The sequence below is a fragment of the Zingiber officinale genome, chromosome 9B (genome assembly GCF_018446385.1).
Source record: "Zingiber officinale cultivar Zhangliang chromosome 9B, Zo_v1.1, whole genome shotgun sequence".
Taxonomy (NCBI): domain Eukaryota; kingdom Viridiplantae; phylum Streptophyta; class Magnoliopsida; order Zingiberales; family Zingiberaceae; genus Zingiber; species Zingiber officinale.
The window spans coordinates 67,243,711-67,265,142 of record NC_056003.1 but is presented as its reverse complement, the minus strand read 5'-3'; the positions used below and the strand labels follow the sequence as shown (position 1 = coordinate 67,265,142).

Below are 21,432 nucleotides of genomic sequence, written 5' to 3'. Positions count from 1 at the left end.
GGAACTGGTTTCTGACTATCAATTTGCTTTAATTATCGGCAGGCCAGAAAAGACTGCTACTATATCTGTGCCAGGGAGATAGTGAACTTGAGCTTAAAGAGAACAAGAAATTGTTACAATACAAAATTGATTATCCAAAGACTTTGGATACGAGTTAGAGTAGTTTGTGGACTGTGTTGAAACTATGGGCTTTCCCATTGAATGCGACAATGGGAACCTTAGACAGTCATCTCATATTATAAATGGCAGACGAGAAAATGCTTTGAACATAGGAGGAACCTTAGACACTGCAATACTCAATCACCTTTATTTTTAATCTTCTTCACCAATCTACATAACAGATCCTTAGAAAAAAAAAATAATAATCTTAATTAGCCTCATTAATTATCTTTAGATGATCGATCCGGTTCTATAAAAATTTTCCACCGATCATCAAAGTATATCAGGAAACGCACACGACAGCCAACCCAAAAGTCCAACATACATTGATTGCACCCCATTTAAAGAAAAAATTCTTATAAATACATTATAGATGAGATTCGAATCATGAATACATAGATGACAACTTAAATATCCTACACACTAAGATGACATTCAAAGAATTGAGATATCGATGGCTGGAGTTAAAGACTTCTATTATAAAACAATATGATGTTGGCATACTTATCTTGAGAGATCTGAATATAAGAAACTACAAGTTGCAAAAATGGTCCTCTCTACCTTTTTTTTTTTTCTTATTTAGTAATCTCACGACAAATTATGATCAACCTAGTTTGATCTATTTGGAAATCCATCCAAGAATGATCAGCCAAGTGATGCTCTTGGCGATCACAAACGATATTACAGGAGGCAGACTCACCCTGACAAATAAGAAGCTAATCACAAGTTCCCTTTAGGCAAGTGTCTATCTCCTAGTTAAATGGGCAATCCAAAATTGATAGACATTGAAAAGAAGCTTCCTATGGTTTGGATAATAAAATATGGGTGTGGGTCTAATAAACATTTCTCAAATTAAGTAAACTAACTCACACAAATAAAACAAAAATATGAAAGTGGTAGAAAATAAACTTTACAAGTTTGAGTTCAATAACTAAATTGCTCTCGTCAACAAAATTTTGATAGTGATAAAAAAACAAACATATTCTTACTTGAGTTTAGTAGTTTCATAAATAAATTTGCTAAATGTAGAGTAATAGCAAATAAATCTCACACTTGAGTTTTGTACAAATTGGTAATAAAAATATATCATTCTTGGCATACAAGTGCAACATATAAAGAAAGTTCCCCTCCAAATGTAAATGAGCAAGAAATGTGGTGATTTCCCCTCTTAGATTCTTGGTCAATTATATTGGTAAATGGTTTATATGGAATTTTCAATACCACAATACTGTTAATTTTTCTTTCTCTACATTTTGTTGTTGAACTTGACACGGGGCTTACCCATACTAAAATTAAGGACCTTACAATTCATATTATACTTGATCTCACCATCATAAAGTAACTTGCGAATGAAGTGCTCGATGTCTGAACCCACCAGGCGAAGTGTGTACTCAGAGAGTGGTGCACCCTGTCATTGAAAAAAAAATAGTTATTTGACTCCCCAAATTCACAACTTATTTTTCCCCAGTGTTTGTGTCATATGTATGTTGCCACATGCAACTATGTCCTTGGCAGTTTAGTTCGATGTATGATGGACTCAATTGGTTGATTACTCTATTCCGATTATAGATATTACAAATTGGATAGGAAGAGTACTAGTAGAGGATATTAATTCCTTTTGTCTTTCCTTCTTTGTTTGTTGTAGTCAAAAGTAACACTATGTCATCCTATACTTAACCATGGCAGAGTTTGTGGCTACGTGAGGGTATGTTGCGCAATCGCTTTCTATGATTCACACACTTAAGGATTATAGACTTAATTATAAGAATGTCCAAGTATTGTGTAACAATATGAACACCATAAATTTGACCAGATAATTCAATGAAATACTTAGGAAGAAGTGATTGAAGTAAAGCATCACTTATTCTGGAAATTTTGGCAAGAGATGACATAGTGCTTAACTATGTGAAATCCAAGTCAAACCGTGCTTACTATTGTACTCTTTGAAAAAACTTTAGTATTATGTGTCTAGGACAGTGATTCTAGATTTGCATGATCACATGGGTAGGATTATACCTTAAATACATCTAAAAAAAATAGGATAATTGATTTATATATTAAGATGCTTAGAAACCATGTGTGATGTTAGAGGTGGGTGCTTTTTTCAAGATTTTAATTAATGATGCATCACTTTAAACTAAAATATCATTATACAAATGAATAATGTAAATCACCAATCACAGGAAAAATATGAATAATTCATGTGCATATAGTTCAAAAATCATGATTGAAAACTTCAAAATGTTTATGAAAAATTGAAGTAAACAATTTTTTGTCTAATGTAGTTGGATGTAAAACACTGAGTTTTTTCTTAGTTTCTAACTTTGTGCCGAATTTTAAAAATAGAATTTAATTTCATAAAAATATGGGGAGGAACCTAACTTAGAGGACTTAGTATTAAGATCAACCTAGTGAAATGTTCAGTCAAAGTTCAAGGTTAAACTTATTCTTGACTACGTACCTAATTTTGTCAAAATACATGTATCATGGAGAATCGAAGTTGACTTTTGATACTTATTATGATCTTTTAAGGGTACTTAATCAAATACAAATTGGTATCATTAGAGCTCAAGGTTAAGCATTGTGTTGGATCGAAATTGTGACTAGAAGGGGGAAGTGAATAGCCAATCACTTCGTTTTTTGTTCATATCTACAATAGAGTTAGTGCAAGAAGAAAACAAAAAAAAATACACAAACAACAAAACCCACAAGCAACAAACTAATATAAATGATTCAACAACCCTTTGTTCCTACTCTCTAACATATGATTAGTTAATGGATTACTCTCGGAATGTCTTGTACTTTCTCCTTCTCGAATACTCTCCATAGGTGGAGAATCCGCATACAACCTTGAACTTACATAACATGAGAATACAAATGTTAACTAAAACAATTACAACAAGAAAGAAGGAATTACAACAATGGAGCTTTACTTATTTTGTCTCACTTTGAATACTCAAGTAGGGTAAGGAATGTTGTTGCATTAACTCAAGAATTGGTGCCAAAATCTCCAACAAGTCCCCTTCTTACACAGCTCTTGCATGCTACTAGAACCTGCCTTATCAGTTGACTGATTACTTACCCCCAATTGACAGATTACTACTTCAACTAAGTCGAATGAACCTATATATAGTTGATTGATATGGCTTGAAACGGCTACTTGAGTCTAATGATCTTTCCAATTGAAAGAACCTTAGCATCTTAGTCATCAATCAAATTTGTTGTATCAATGGCTTTCTTCATTGATTCCTGTAGTTGCATTAGTCGATCGATGTAGTTGCATTAGTCGATCGATCTCACCTATCTATCGACTAGTCATACCCAATCAACTAACTCTCAAATAAAAACATTTTGTTTGTTTGCATTCCAAACTGAGATGACTGTCTAGTCAACTCAACCGTTAGCCGATTGAAACTTTACATTAGTCAACTAAACTCTTAACTCCAACCAATTTAAGGTTGAGTCTCATCTTGCCAAGAGGCACCATGTCTTTGGGGCATCTTTATCTACCTAGTCTCGATCAACATCGACCTATTAGAGCTTCAACATCGACCTATTAGAGCTTCAACTGCATACAATCCTTGCCTCCAACATGATCATTTACCTAGTATCAATCGACCTTAACCTACAATGGCATTCACGGCCTAGCCTCAGGTTAATCTTGACCTGCCAAAACTTTCACTTGATGAGCCTCACGTTAATCTTCACAGGCCAAAACTTCTATGCGCTAAGAGGCCACTCCTCTAGGACTTTCACTTGTTTCTCATCCAATCAACATTTTTCTTCCTATTGACCTACCGGACATTTAGTCAGTCATTACTCACCAACCATCCAATTAACATTAACCTACTTAAAACTTCCACACCTATCAAACATTTAGTCAATCTTAATTTTTTTGGACTTTCCATCTATCAAGTCCTTGTTGGACTTTCACCCATGTCAACACTTGTTGAACTTCTCCATATTAACTCTGTTGGTGCAATCGACTACAGGGTTTTAATATTTGTTTGACAATATGTTTAATGGAGTCTAGTCAAGTCAAGGTTGACCGGATGACTAGTAAGGATAGGGTAAGAAGTCTACCGAATGACTAGTCATAACTGCGATTAGGCAAGGAAAGTCCTAACTGCGGTTATGCAAGAGAAGTCCTAGTAGTGGCTAGGCAAGGGAAATCTAAGCAGATCGTGGAAACCAAGTAGGATACAATAGATCTAGAGGATCCAATATCGAATCCCTAGTGGGCTGATCTAATGCTGAGTCTTTGTAAGTGAAACTAGGTGGTCAAAACCCTAGAGGGAGATAATCCTAGGTCATGGTAAGTGAAGCCAGATGTTGAAAACCCTAGGGGGAAGTAACCTTAGGTAACGAGAAGTCTTGGAGGAGCGAACTCCAAACAAGATCTAGCGGATCTCGGTAAACCTAAGTTTAGTCTTACCATAGTATTTTGCGTTACTATTATTGTTGTTGGCTAATTTAGTATTGCAGGAAAAGTCTAAGTGGATCAGGCGATTAAACACTGAGCATAGAAAGTTCAAATAGGTTTAAAGGATAAAATGTTTGGCAGCTACGTTGAGATAATCAACTGGAATGGAGTGACGAAGAGGTCGTGTCCCAGAAAGGGACAACCCCTAGGTCGCTGATCCGACTGAAGAAACAGGGAGGTTTCCTAGTTGAGATCAAGACAGGTCTTATTGTCTTTTCTTACTCATGCAGCATTATACTACTGTGCTAACTTTGTGTCGTAGGGATATTTTATACTGTATAAACTAACTCTATTTTGTAGAAACCAAGTGGATTGGTTGACCGAACAGGAGGTTCGATCAACCGAACCTAGTTGATATGACAGGGTTTAGATCACACAAAGCAGACCTGGAAGTCAAGTGGATCGATCGATCGAACCCAGAGATTGGTCAATCGAACCTAATTTGGTAACACACTTGGCAGAATCGATCTCACCAAAACTTGAAAACCAGAGGAATCAGTTGACCAATCAATTAATGCTCTTAATGACACGAAGATCGAATCTCAGCGAAGAAGGAAATCCGGTGGATTAGTCAACCGATAGGGGGATTGGTCGACCAATAGGATCAGTCAATCAAACGTCTTTTCGATCGATCGAACGAAGCTTATAAAAAGACCTCGAGATTCGAACTGACAATAACAACTGTTGTGCAACCTTCTAATCTACTGCTCTTATGTTCATGCTGCTACTACACTTCAACTACGTGTGCAAGTTGCTACGAATCTTCTCCGACGATCTGCGCTCTAATTCTTCAATTATTGTCGATATATTTGTGCTTGCATTATTTCTATAAGATAATAGTTGTTACTATGAAATACATCATTTGTTCGAGTTACTTCTTCTCTAAAGTTTTCAAAAAGAAGACTATTAGTGAATTGTCCAATGGTGCGATCAAGGATCGCAGGTCTTGGGGTAGGAGTCGACATAGGCTATGAACCAAGTAACCAAACGAGTCACTTGTATTACTTTTACTATTCTATTCCGCTGCTTACTTTGATAAAAGAAAAGGATTTTAAACAAACGATATTCACCCCCCCCCCCCCCCCCCTCTATCGTTTCTTTTCGATCCTTCAATTGGTATCAGAGCCAAACGCTCTAAATTAACTTAACTGTTTTTCGAGCACTTTAAAAAACTTTTCTTCTTTTTGTTAAAAAAGAAAATTACTCTTATTTTTGTTGTATTCCTTTTATAATTCCATACCGCACCACTAATCCTAAGATGGAGTCTTGAAAATTCGTTTTCTATTTTCTTTCTTGCAAAAATGTCAATATCCTATCAAGGGAGAAGCATCTATGAACCTCCACTGTACGATCAAGTCTATTTCAATTTCTGGAGATGAATGATAGAATGTTTCGTAGGAAGTGCCAGTTTCGATAACTAGATTGCATTGAAACAACCTTCTTAAAACCAAGAAGCAAACACAAAGGTAATGGATATATTAATTAGTGTTTTGCCTAATGAAAATTTGTGTCAAATAGAAAATTATAAGAATGCATTCGAGTTGTGGACCCAATTGATTGAGCTTCACAAGACTCCATCAAGGCTAGAAGATTAAGGAAAAAGTGAATTTGAATCCGTGTCCAAATCCAGAGAGTTATCCTCAGAGTTAGACTCAAAAGATCAAGACCAAATTAACTTCATAACACTAATAGCTAAGGAGAAGGCTAATGGATCCGAACTCGAATCAGAACAAATGTCCAAGCCCGAATCAGAGATGACAATGGTCAAGAGGGAGAATCCTACTAAGAATTCAAAAGGTAAAATTGTCAATTCAAAATTTAAATATCATATAACTGTTTCAAGTGCAGTAAAAAAGGACACTTTAAAAGTAAATGTCTAAAGAACCGATCCGCACAACTAGAGATAAAGGAAAAGGAAGGAGCAATTAAGGAGCAACTGATGCCTGGAGTTCTGAAAAGGAAGGACCACATTAAATGCTTCAAATACAAAAGAATGAGTCATTACAAATTTTAATGTCCGGAGAGAAGATCAAGATCCAGAGGGAGCAATTAAAGAAAATAAATTTAAATTACATGAAAATTTATATACTTTAGATCTTTCTTATTTAGATTTTACTATGAATTTAAAAATGTATGAAAATCCAACATTAACATTACTTAACAAAAATAACTTAATTAATAAAAAATCAACTAATTCAAATTTAACAAGCATGGATATAAAATCAACCTAAACTTTAATCAAAACTTAGATCTAGTTAATCAAAATCTATTTATTCAAGATAATTTAAAATTAAATTTAAATGATAATTATCTATAAATAAAATTTAATTAAAAACTTGGAAGATAAAAAAATTAAACTATAAAAATTTAAAATTTAATCCTTTAACCTTTGAATATATGAATTTAAAAAATAAACTTTTTACTTATAAAAAATTAAAATCCTCCCTTGAAAATAAAAAACAAAGAAAATAAGTTTTCTAAATTTAAAAATACAAATACAAATTTTAGAAAACTAGAAAAAAATAATCTTTTGAAAAATAAAATTGATAAATTAGAAAATTTAATTAATAATTTTACTAACTCACAAAAATCTAGACGTACGTTACAAGTTTAAGTCAAACCTAAATCAAAATTTTAAATTTTACAAACAATGTTATAATCAAGTATATTTTAACTATAAAACTAATCAATAATAACAACAACAACAACAACAAGACTTGTTTGAATTGATTGACTTGTATCATGCATATTTTAAATTACTTGTTATATACCATGTCATGCATTTTATCCTTATGCTATTAGTTTAGAACGGTTAGTTACAAAAAGTTTAACAAACACTAAGAACATAGCATCGAAATGGATTGAGAAACTAATACGCTAAGGAAACTTTATCGAGACATGTCTAGATTGAATCATATGTGTTCTACCTGGTACAGTAGGCCTAATGGATATGGCCGAAGCTACTCCAGTCAAACATGAGCTAGTTAGATCAAAACCTAGTATTAAACTCTTTGGGTTGGTTATTTTTGGGAAGTTATCTTAAATGTGGTTACTTTAATGATGTCCATTGTTACTCATCACAATTTAGAAACTTAACTTATAAACTCCTTGAATCTAACAGGGTCAAACAATAATTTTCAAGAATTCTTAATAATTCAAAATAATTTGATTAATCAACTTCAATTGAAATAATCTTAATCAATACTCAAAACAATAATAAACATTAATTCAAATTAGATAATTAATCAAATAATTACATTAATTAATTAAATTTGAATACCCTAATTAATTAAACTAAATAAAATAATGATTAATTCAGATAATAATAAAATAATAAAATAATAAATTCAACTAATTCTAAGTATAAGAAATATTTTGAAATTAATTAATTACTTTAATTAACTTAATTCATTAATGAATTACTTAACATTAACTTAAAATTAATTAATTAATTAATTACTTTAATTTAAATTAATTAATAGTATTAAATTAATCAATCAATAAATAATTCTCATTAACTCAAGATAATAATAAACTAATTACTTTATCAACTTTAATTAATCAAAACAAAAATTTTAACTTAATCCTTAACTCTTAAATAATTTAAACCTAATTAATTTTAACTTATTAATTAATCTTAAATTTTTACCTAATTAATTCTTAATTAATTTTAACTTAAACTTAATTCCTACCAAATTAATTAAATTAATTCTTAATTAACAATAATTCATAATCAATTAATCCTTAACTAATTAATTATGAAATCAACTATTAAAAAAAATTGAACTTAATAAATTAACTCTAAATTAATACAAAAATTAATCAATTATACTAATTAACCCTAATAGTTAATCCGAAAGTAATAAAAATAATAACTAATCAAATCAATTTGAATTAATCACCTTAATTAATAAAATTAATTTTACTTAACTCAAAATTAAGTTTAATCATTTTATTAAATCCTAAATTGATTTTAACTCAATAATCCAAGTTCACTAAAATCCAAACTCAATTTTAACTTAATTGAATTACAACAAACTCAAAATCATGAAAGTCATCTCCCACAATTATAAGATTACCATATTTGAAAATTTAAAATAAGTGAGATGCTAAGAAAAGTAAATCGAAAATATTTTTAAAAACTTATAAATCTATTTTCTTCTCAAATTTTAGTTGATAATTGATTAGGTGTATTATATATATTTTAAAAAAATTATTGTTACCAACACCTAAGCTCATAGATACTAAAGTCAACCATAATCTCTCAAACCTCTAAATGTATAGGAATGTCTTCCTTGTATGTAACAAAGATATCCAAAAGAGCGTCTGGTTAAAGGGGAGAGACTCTATTGAAATATATATTTTGAAAAGAGGTTCAAAATAAAATATTTCTAAAAATATATGTTAAATAAAAAAGAGGTTTCAAAGTTGACTTCAAATATTCTTTTAAAAATATTCTTCCAAATCATATTTTAAAAAACATTTTGAAAACTATGTTTTGAAAAATATTTTAAAAATTTCTTTAGAAAATTATGTTTCTTACATTGAAAAACTCTTTTAAAATATGTTTGATAAAAATACTTCATAAATATTTTTAAAATTTTTTGAGAACTCTTAATCCTTGTCGAATATTTTTGAAAATTTATTTTGGATGCATTAATTATTCTACGAAAAAATATCTTGATTTTACAAAAATATTTTAAGTCTTGAAAAATCCTTTTGAAAAACATTCTTGAAAGATTTTACTTAGTAAATTTTTTAAAAATTCCTTGAAATATTTTTGAAATTAATTTGGAAATATTTTTAAAAATTATTTTAGAAAGTATCTTGAAATATTTGCAAATGATTTTTCAAATTCTTTGAAAATTCCTTCAAAAGAATTTTTGAAATTATGAAAAGATTTTCTAAAAATTTTGATTCATTTTCATTTTAAAAACCCTAAATACATTTTATTATTGTATTTCAAGAGGGAAAGCAAAATGTGTATAATTGTTGAGACAAAACCTAAGGAGTTCCTTAGTGCGGGTGCAATCGACCTAGGTTTGATCCAGTACGATCATGGTTTTGATGTGTGTCATAGAGTTTAAGTTAGGTTTTGATATGAATTTGATATGTGTGTTTGAGTTGTACAAGACTTGGTGAACCACACATGAAAAATTTGATGCGACCAAGTTTGGTAAAGTGCATCTTATGACTCGAGTCCTTGAGATCGATGAAGGATGGTCCATCCGAGGGGTCGTCGGACGAGGAGCAAAGGAGTGAACTGAGGGAAGTGTACTTCAAGGAAATGCAAAAGATGGCTTGAAGAGGAGTTGTGGGCTCGAGCGTATATGAGGGATGAAGGCTGAGGAAGAAGGTTTTAAGAAAGACTCTGGAGAGGATAAATATAAGAGAATGTAGGGAATCAGTCGACTGATATTGAGGCCAATCGACTTATCCAAATTTACGAGGGCACAGAATGTTTCTATGTCCGGCGGTTGTAAAAATCAGTCAACTAGTACACTGTAGTCAATCGATTGGTACTGTAGTCAGTCGACTGATACACTGTAGTGGTCGACTAGTAAATAGCCGTTGAACAAAATAATGGATTCTGTGGAGACCCATTGGCTGTGTCCAACGGTTACACCAGTCGACTAATGTATGGACCAGTCGACTAATGTATGAACCAGTCGACTAATGCAAGAAATGAGTTGACACAGGATCAACTCTTTCGTCTCTATTTAAAAGAAACTTAGGGCCTAAATATTTGCCCTCAAGCTTCCAAGCCTATTCTCTTCCTCCTAAACCTAAATCTCCATCTTGTAAAGAGGAAGAGAGCTTTGTGAGAGGTTCTACTCCACCGAGAAGGAGTTAACTTTAGTCAGAGTTTGTCAATAAATCATCCACCGACAGATAAAGATCGTCCACCTTACGGGTACGCCATGGAGTAGAAGCTTTATCTCCGAACCACGTAAATGAACATGCAATGTAGTTTGATTTCTTATCTTTGTAGTCTTTAGATTAACTTTCTTTATATTGTTTGTATTTCCTCTATGCAACTAACCTTGTAGGAAGTTAATGATTTAGGGTAAACGACTATTCAACCCCCATTCTAGCCGAGTCACGATCCCCAATAAGTGGTATCAGAGCGAGGTTTCTCTTCAATAGACTAATCGCCAATAAGAGCATCATTATTGTAATACCCTGGCTCTAAGATTCTGGTTAAGTATGGCTTAAAAGGTTAGATGGTACTATCCATATCACCAAAGCGCACCTTCCTTTTCGGAAGCCCAAACTTAAGAACACCAAAGTTAAGCGTGTTTGGCTTGGAGAAATCTGAGGATGGGTGACCTCCTGAGAAGTTTTCTAGGGTGCGTGCGAGTGAGGACAAAGCACACTGAAAGAACCTCCGATGGTCTGTGGAGCTAATCGTCAACCCGATGGGCAATTCTGGTGGCATTCCCGGTTCGGTCCGGGTGGGGCCCGCCCTGGCCGGGCCGTTTATAGATGGTATCAGAGCGACCTTGCGACCGTGAGTGCGTCTGTGGCAGGAGCACCCAGGGCACCACCTAGCGAGGGAGATTCTGGGATTTGTCTGTGGTGTGATTCGTGGTTACACAACGAGGGTGTTGTGTCTTTAAGTAGGGGTGATTGTAATACCTCGGTTCTGAGATTCTGGTTAAGTATGACTTAAGGAGAGATCTTCTCCGAACTCAACTCATTAACATCAAACATGAAAAAGAAGAAAATGTATCAATATTTCATTCTAAAATTATGAAAACTCTAAATAGACTAACAAATATAGGTGAGAAACTCTCCAATCGGGATGTGATGATGAAAGCCATCCATGCTTTCCCAAGAACCACCATTTGGATATCAATTGTAAACTCATTTTACATTTCAAAGGATCTAGAGAAGTGTACTCTAGATGATGAGAAGTCCATAGATCAAGGGGAGTAGCTTTTGTAGCTAACAAGGAGAAGGGTAAGAAGAAGTCTCTATCTCCACCATCCTCTAATTCCGAGGAGTCAAGTGCTTCAATGGATAGCGATCAAGAGGCATATATGGTAAGAAGAATGAGAAAAGTATTTAAAAATTTTTGATCTAACAAATCACATGTTAGGAAAAGTTCAAGGAGCACGAATAGGACAAGGAGGACAATATGCTATAATTGTCAAGAAGAAGGGCACATGAGAGATCAATATCGCCTCTTGAAAAAGAAGGAAAGAAGCAAAAAAAAAAAAGACAAAAGAAAAAGGGAAGAAGACTCAAAACCTAAAAGAAACATGGGTCTCTCATCGGAAGAAGAAGAAAAACATCACATGCCCCATTTTGCTTTAATGGGAGTTGATGACATTACCTCCACTTCATCGGAAAATGAAAAAGAAAAGAACTCAAGTGAAAAAGACAACTCAAGTGAAGGGAGAGGACAAACTTCCGATTTGGACTTCTCGGTAAGTGAGGTATATAAACTTCCCACTCGTGCTTTATTTAAAATTATTTCAAGCACAAATGAAGATTTGTTTAAGACTAAAAAGAAAAATAAATCCTTGAAAAATGAGATTAGTATTCTAGAGAAAAAATTAGAATACATGTCTCCTAAGGTAAAAGATTCCTCTAGTATGCATACTTCTTCTAGTTCAAATGTTTCATGTTTAGAAGAAAATAAGGAACTAAGAGAAAAGATATAATGCTTTAGTAAAGCCCTTGAAAAATTCACAATTGGCTCCAGTACCTTAAATATAATCATAGGGAGTCAAAGAGCAAACTTTAACAAAAAGGGATTAGGATACAAGGAATCAAACAATGGAAAATTTTACCATTGTCTAATTGCTAGGGGCAATCAAAGACAAAAACTATAAATAGAAAATGGATCCCTAAGAAATATTTGATTAATCCAATTAGAAAGAATTTCTATTAGGTGTCAAAGTCAATCCTCAAGGGTTATAGGATTTTGGGATAGTTAGCCATAGAAGAATTAATTCAAAATTCTTTTATAAATGGTTGACTTAAGACAAAAAAGAAAACTAAAACCATTACCTTCATTACATCTCACAACACCCTATAAGCATGACTTGTTTATATATTTCTAGACATGGATGTGAGATGATAAGATGATACTCATAATTTGCACTTTGATGAATTATAAGATTTATCAAATTTTAGTGATCATTGACCAACTATATGGAAAGCAAATATTTAATTAATGAACATCTTGCCCATAGATCATAGTTGGACATTTTAAATGTTTTGAAAATAATTTTATGTTTTGTAAACTGAAGTTTAGCTTTTTAAAAACGTAAGAATTCAAAATACGGGTTTAAAGTTGATAGAAAATTGAATAGTTTCAAATTTTTTGAGTTTTTGTCAAAAACTTTAAAAATATAATGAATTTTTATGAAAATATATTTTTTCTTGTTAGAAGACATTAAAAGAAATATGTGTTCAAAATTTCATGATTTTTTAAATTTTTTAGAATTTTCTGTGCATTTCTGAATGTGGTTTCGAAAATTAAAAAATACACTCATGTTTGTGTCAGTCGACTACAGTAGAGGGAAGTCAACTGGTGTCTGTTTCTAGCAATTCTGAATTGTTTCAAAAATTAAATTTTGGTCAAATTTTAGGTCAAAATTGATACTATAGTATGAATGATTGTTGGTGGCAATCTTTTGATGGTGTCAAAAGGGGAGAAATGGAAAGGTTTAAGTTGAAAACTTTTATTTCTCTATATTTGAACAAACTTGAAAATTAAGTGATAGAGCATATGTTACGGGGGAGCTTAGATTTTATGCTTCATGTTTATACTACACTTTTAATTTGCAAGTGTTATTTATGTCTAACTTAAAAATATTACCACACATCAAAAGATTTAAGTTAGACTTTCAATTGGTTTGATATGTGTTTGATCTTATGATTTTGAAAGATTTTAAGTTAGATTTTTATATGGATTTGATATGTGTGTTTGAGTCGTATAAGACTTGGTAAACCACACATGAGAAACTTGGTACAACCAAGTTTGGTAAAGTGAATCATATGGCTCAGGTCCTTGAGATCGGTAAAGGATGCTGCATCCAAGGGACCATTGGACGAGGAGCAAAGGAGTGAGCCGAGGGAAGCGGACTTCAAGGCAACGCAAAAGATGGCACGAAGAGGAGCCATGGGCTCAAGTGCATCTGAGGGACAAAGGTCAAGGAAGAGGGTTTCAAGAGCGACTCCAGAGAGGATAAATATAAGTGAATGTAGGGGATCAGTCGACTGGTACTGAAACCAGTCAACTGGTCCAAATTCACGAGGGCATAGAATGTTTCTATGTCCGACGGCGATGAACAGTACCAGTCAACTGGTACACTGTAGCTAGTCGACTGGTACACTATAGCAGTCGACTAGAAAAGAGTCATTGAATAGAATCACGGATTATGTGGAAACTCGTTGGTTGTGTCAAATGACTGCACTAACTGATGTATGGACTAGCCGATTGATGCAAAAAATGAGTTGGCACGGGATCAACTCTTTCCTCTCTATTTAAAAGAAGTTTGGGGTATGAAGGAGGTTATTGATTCTTATTGAATACTCCTAAGTGTTTACCCTAAGCTTCCACATCTTTTCTCTTAATCCTAAACATAAGTCTCCATCTTGTATAGAGGAAAAGAGCTTTGTGAGAGGTTCTGCTCCACCGAGAAAGACTAAGCTTTAGCTGGAGTTTGTCGGAAAACCATCTACCGACGGATTAGGATCGTCTACTCTACGAGCACGCCATGGAGGAGTTTTATCTCCGAACCATGTAAACGAACGTGTAGTGTGGTTTGATTTCTTGTCTTTGTAGTCTTTAGATTAACTTCCTTTATATTGTTTGTATTTCCACTACGCAACTAATCTTGTAGGAAGTTAACGATTTGGGGTAAACGACTATTCAACTCCCCTTCTAGCCGGGCTATGATCCCCAACACTTAGGAATTAAAGCAATTAAGTTAGTAATCTTTTTGATGTATGCCAAAGGGAGAGAAGAAAGGTTTAAGTTAAAACCCTAATTATTTTTGGGCATAAGACTTGATAAGTTGGGTTAAATAGCCTAACTTAAATATATTGTCAAACATCAAAAAATGAGAGATTGTTGGTTAGGTAAGGGAAGTTCTAACTGCGATTAGGCAAGGGAAATCCTAATCATAACTAGGCAAGGGAAATATCGACAGATCGTGAAAACCAGGTAAGATTCGGTAGGTTTAAAGGACCCGATATCGAATAATTGGCGGGCCGATCCGATGCTGATTCCTGGTGAGTAAAACCAGGTGGTCAAAACTCTAGGGGGAGGTAACCCTAGGTCTTGGTGAGTGAAGTCAGATGATAAAAACCCTAGGGAGAGGTAACCTCAGGTAACGAGAAGTTTTGAAGGAGTGAACTCCAAACAAGGTTGATCGAAAGGTTTCCAGTCGACCGCGCGCGGTCGTCCGGACTAGCAGATCTTGGTAAACTTAAGTTTAGTTTTATCAGAGTATTTTGCATTACTATTATTGTTGTTAGCTAATTTAGTATTACAGAAAAAGTCTTAATGGATCAGGTGATCAGACATTGAGCAAAGAAAGTCCAAATAGGTATGAAGGACAAAATATTTAGCAGATAGATTGAGGTAATCAACTGGAATTGAGCGATAGGAAGGTAGTGTCCCGGAAACGGACAAACCCTAAATCGCTGATCCAAATTAAGAAACCGAAAGGTTTCCAAGTTAAGATCAAGATAAATCTTACTGTCTTTTCTTACTCATGCAACATTATAGTATGTTAATTTTGTGTTACAGGGATAGTTTATACCGTGTAAACTAACTCTGTTTTGCAGAAACCAAGTGGATCGATCGACTAAACAAGAGATTTAGTCTACCAAACATAGCTGATATGGCAGGATTTAGATCACGCAAAGCAAACTTAGAAGTCAGGCTGATCGATCGACCGAACCTAATTTAGTAACACACTTGGCAGATTTAATCTCAGCAAAACTTGGAAACCAGAGAGATCAATCGATCGATCAAGGTGATCAGTCGATCGATCAATTAATACTCTTAATGACACGAAGATCGGATCTCGACGAAGAAGGAAAGCTGGTGGATCAGTCGATCGATAGGGAGATTGGTTGACCGAAAGTATCAGTCGACCAAACGTCTTTTCGATCGACCGAACGAAGCTTATAAAAAAGACCTCAAGATCCAAGGAGACGACGACAACGGTTGTGCAACCTTCTGATCTACTACTCTTCTGTTTGTGCTGCCACTACGCTTCAACTACGTGTGCAAGCTACTATGAATCTTCTTCGATGATCTGCGCTCTAATTCTTCAATTATTGTCGGTATATTTTGTGCTTGCATTAATTCTGTAAGATAGTAGTTTGTTACTATCCTATACATTATTTGTATGAGTTACTTCTCCGAAGTTTTCGGAAAGTAGATTATTAGTAAATTGTCCAATGGTGCGATCAAGGATCGTGGGTCTTGGAATAGGAGTCAGCAAGAACATAACCTCTGTTATTATGGATGTGCGTACTCTTAATCCCGATATAATAACAAGCACATATATTTAGTATTTATTTCTTTAATTTATCAATGGGCGAGATTTATTCGTTAAATCAATAAGCCCGATAAGTTGAGAAATAATATTATTTATATGGTGTGTTGTTGATTATAGAAGAAAACTGTGTCCTAGTTATCTAGGTTGATGATGCCCCCTTGAGGAGCTCATAAGGATTGTCATGTAAACCCTGCAGGTGGATTTAGTCCGACATGACAATGAAGGTGAGTGATACTACTCTTGAAGCTAGATATTAATTAAGTGAGTTGTCAGTAATTCATTTAATTAATGGACATTCGATATCTTAAACACATGAAGATTAATGCACTCATAATAAGGAGCCCATAATGTAATATGGGATTGGTGCGGTAATTCAATAATAACTCTTTAGTGGTATGAGTTATTATTGATGAACTTGAGTTGGGTGTTCGGAGCGAACACAGGAAGCTCAAGCTCATCAGGAGGCCAAAATCAATTCCTCCTCTCGGTCCCTGCTATAGCCTCTATAAAGTCTCACGTTCACCCGTTTTGATTTTGCTTCTTACCCAAATGAGGGGCCGGCCACATCCTTGCTTGGTGCCAAAGGCAAGGGATCGGCCAAGCCATGCTTGGTGCCCAAGCATGGGGCCGGCCATACAAGAAGAGATAAAGAAGTTTTGTTGAAAATAAAATTTTGTTAAAATCTTTCCTTTTATAGTTTTCTACAATAGATTAAAAGAGATATTTTAATTTTGTTAAAATCTTTCTTTTTTTTTTTTTAGTTATCTACAATGGTTAAAAGAGATTTTAATTTTATTAAAATCTTTCTTTTTTTGTAGTTATCTACAATGGTTAAAAGTGTTAGTTAGAGCTCTAGAGCCAATCATTTGATGATTATTGTATGGACTCATTGTATCATATTCTTGTATATAAATAAAGGCATTTGTATATGGTTATTATTCTTACTTGTATTGGTGTCAAATAACTAAGTATAATAGCGTCCTTGAGTAGAAGGTTCTTACCTATATCAATCGATTAGTTGAATCGATAGTGAGATGATATAGGGAACACTACTCTTAATCATTCCTAGTCGAGTATTAATATTCAGGGACAATGTTAATGCGACGAGACTAGCATGTAGGTCAACTCGATGACTTGATCTCACAAGTCATGGATATGGAGATATCAAGTTGACACATAGGTATGCATTGGAGAATGTATACTGAATGACCCGCCATGAGAAAGTATCATGGATCGTTATATGAGTGTCATATACTTTCTCATGTGGCTATTAGTATGACTACTAGTCCTTGGACCTGAAGTCACTATGGTTCCCTACATAAGGAGTTACGTACTTTGACTTAGTCAAACGTCACCCGTAACTAGGTGGACTATAAAGGCGATTATTGGGTATGTAACAAATTATGCGAAAGGATGCGAGTGATGTAGATGGGATCTATCTCTCCTATATGTAGGAAGTGACATCGATATTCTTGATAGACTGAGACCACGAAGTGCATGGCCATGCCCAAATGAGTTAATATAAGATATTGAGCTCATTTGATTGAGTGAGTCTACTTGGAGTTCAAGATTTAGATTGATTAGAAGATGGCACGGTCTATGCCTCATATTGATCAATCTAGATGTCAAGAATAGAAGGACACTTGTCATATATTGTGAAGAGTCACAATAAGTAGTCACAAGGTGATGTTGGATCTCAACATTCTTGTAACTTAGGTAGTAATGATGTGTTGCTAGATACCGCTCATTACTTATGCTTCTAAATGGGTTTAGGAACATTGCCAACGTTACAAGAACCTATAGGGTCACACACAAAGGGTAATTAGATGGAGATTAGGTTCATTTGATGAACCTAAAGGATTAGGTTCATGTGATGAACCAAATTGGATTAAGAGTAATCCAAATTGAGCTAATTGAGTTGGACTCAATTTGGTTCATATGTTAAGTGAGTCTAATTTGGACTTAGACTAATTTAATTAATTTAATTCAATGAATAGAGATTCATTAAATTAAAATTGACTTGAACCAATGGTTAGATTAGATCAACCAAGGGAGAGAAGTGGTTAAGTTTGACTTGACTTGAGAGGAAGATGAAGGGTCAAGTTTGACTTGACCATTTGTCACCTCATTGGTGAGTTGGCATTAAGTGGCTAATGGTGATATGCCACATCATCGAGGCTAACACATGTGTGTGCCACCTCATGAGGGAGATCAAGAGTCTTGACTCTTGATATTCCATGGGGTTTAAAAGCCTCTCATGAAAGTGGTCGGCCACTTAATCATCTTGGGAGTTTTCATTTTGTTTTGAAACCTCCATCTTCTTCCTCAAGCTTTCTTCTCTCCCTCTCCTCCTCCTTGCCGAGACCATCAAGGGTGCTAGCACATCCTAGTGGTTTCTCTCCATCTCTTTCTTGTGTGGATACACATAGAGGAGTATCAACTTTGGTACTCTCGAGATCCGGCGAATCCTGGACGAGCGGGATACGTGAAGGGCTTCGCTTCAAAGGTATACCCTCTGATCTTGTAGATCTAGGAGTAGAAAACATGTATATGAAATTTTAATACTTTGCACGGATCCGGTGGCATGAGTTTCGGGGTTTCCGCAATGCAAAAAACGATTTTTGCAGCCCGAAAAACCCAACAGTGGTATTAGAGCCACGTGCGAAGCGTATACATGTTTTATTTTGTATTTTTATGAAAACTACAGATCTATAAGTTTCTGTATTTTTATGATTTTTATAGATTTTATGGGTAATTTTCTCGTAGAAGCGAAGCACAAGTGTTTAGACACTTGTAGGTTTCGACTACCGAGAAAATATTTTCGAAACAGCAAGGTTTCGCCCCAAATCGTTTTGGGACAGCGGGCTAAGGCGCTGTAGGATCGCTTAGGAACATTCGCGATGGTTATATCGCGGGTAGAGGTACTGCCCCTAACTCCGCAAGGGGCTTCATTCGGCGATTGCGCCCGAAATCGCTAAACGGGACCGCTAAGAATTTTTACTCATAAAAATTGTAAAAATTGTAAGAAAAATTAAAGAAATTTATAGAAATTACATAATTTAGAATTATGTATTATTTTGTGATGGCCATGGCCCAAAAGATCCAATTTGATTGGATATTGTGTGTTGTAATTCATAATACGGCCTGCGTGCCGTCATGTGATTGTGCGTGTTGTATATTTGATACGCGACATGCGCGTCGTGCCTTTCTATTTATTTATTCTTGTTGTAAATAGTTTAGACTCGAATGTAACTCGAGTTTCACTCTTTGTAATGTACAAAATCAAGGCGGTGGAAGGTCCACTCGAGACGGAGTTACGAGGAGGGCGCGAGCAACACAAGGTGGTCAAAGGAAGGAGCTTAAGAAGCTGTTGACCTTAGGTTGACCATCCGATCTTCTCATTGGCTTGAGAAGATCGTAGTAGGGTCATGACTAATCACAAAATATTTAATTAATTGCTTGTGTGTGTATATGTGATGCATGCTAGAATAATAATTAATTAGCGCCTTAACGATTAAATTAGATCTAAATCGTGTACATGATGCGCCCTCACGATTAGATTAGATCTAAATCGAGTATATGATACGCATCGTCGATTAGATTAGATCAAAATCGCGTCAACTCGAAATGCCTACCATGTCGTGATACCCATCACTACCTCGATCGCATGTTGTTGAATCTGCCAAAGCAGAGCAACGCATACTATCTTGGTAGGGTGCGGAGGGACAATCTTGGTCCCGTCTATCAACCCATGGGTGAGTACAACTCAATTAGATTGAGTAACTAGTTAACTCAATTAGATCGAGTTTAACTATAGGCATTTTTCAATTGTTGATAGATAGGTCAAAATCACGTTTATATTAACTCTTAGGCGTATTAGCCAAAGCTAACTCGAGTTTTAATATAAATGCGGATTTTGATCCTATAAACATGAGTTGCATAGAGATGTAATTGGTAAATTAGTTATCTACCGATCATACTAAGTCTTGGGCGATTTAGCCAAAGCTAACTCAAGGCGTAGCATGATGTGGATCTTGTCCCACATGAATTATAGAATTCAGTGGGAGCATCATTTAATTAAACGGCCTAATTAAATGATTAATAGAATATAATATTTATTTTTCTGTATTTTTCTGTTGTAGATAACCATGACGTCAAATGCGAACTCTTTCTACCTGCGTTCCGTCCTTGAGAAGGACAAGCTCAACGGAGCTAATTTCCTGGACTGGTACAGGAATCTGAGAATCGTTCTCATACAAGAACGTAAACTGTACGTTCTAGAGCAGCCCATTCAGGAGGCACCTCCTACCACTGCCACGCGAGCTGACCGAGATGCTTACAAGAAGTATCAAGATGACGCATTAGATGTGTCTTGTCTCATGCTCGCGACTATGAACTCTGAGCTTCAGAAGCAACACGAGTTGATGAGCGCTTATGATATGGTTGAACATCTTCGTCAACTATATCAAGGACAAGCGAGGCACGAAAGATTCGAGATCTCTAAGGCACTGTTTCAGTGCAAGATGCAAGATGGGACTCCCGTAGGCTCATATATACTCAAAATGATTGAGTACATAGAAAACCTACAGAGGTTGGGATTCTCACTTGGCCAAGAGCTGGCCACTGATCTGATCTTGCAATCCTTGCCAGATAGTTATAGTCAATTCGTTCTAAATTATAACATGAACGAAATTGACAAGTCACTGCCTGAGCTTCTGAGTATGTTGAGAACTGCTGAGATTAACCTTAAGAAGGTTAAGCCCAACTCCATTTTGATGGTGCAAAAGGGCAAGGGCAAGGGCAAGGGCAAGGGCAAGTCTAAAGGTAAGGGAAAGTCCCAAGCCAAGGGCAAAGGCAAGGCACTGAAACCCAAAGGAGGGGTCGCCAAGGATGCTACCTGCTTCCACTGCGGTCAGACTGGGCAATGGAAAAGGAACTGCAAAGTGTACCTGGAAGATCTTAAGAAGAAGATAAGTGAGACTTCCACTTCAGGTATCTATGTTATAGAAGTCAATCTATCTATTTCTTCATCATGGGTATTAGATACCGGATGTGCTTCTCACATTTGTACTAATGTACAGGCGCTGAGAAATAGCAGGACATTAAGGAAGGACGAGGTGGACCTACGCGTAGGCAATGGAGCACGAGTTGCTGCTGTTGCTGTAGGAACTTATCATCTATCTCTTCCTTGTGGGCTTGTATTAGAATTAGATGAATGTTGTTATGTGTCTGCTTTAACTAAGAACATAATTTCAGTTT

General features: G+C 35.0%; 1 protein-coding gene across 1 annotated transcript in view; it reads right to left on the bottom strand.

The window, feature by feature from the left end:
• Nucleotides 1-1,190: 1,190 nt before the first annotated feature.
• The window catches only part of LOC122022298 (NAD(P)H-quinone oxidoreductase subunit M, chloroplastic-like), a 44,467-nt gene continuing 24,225 nt past the window's right edge, over nucleotides 1,191-21,432 (bottom strand). Inside the window, exon 2 of the mRNA XM_042580255.1 lies at nucleotides 1,191-1,567. Coding sequence (XP_042436189.1) covers nucleotides 1,406-1,567 — 162 coding nt within the window. The 3' untranslated portion in view covers nucleotides 1,191-1,405. The remainder of the gene's footprint in view (nucleotides 1,568-21,432) is intronic.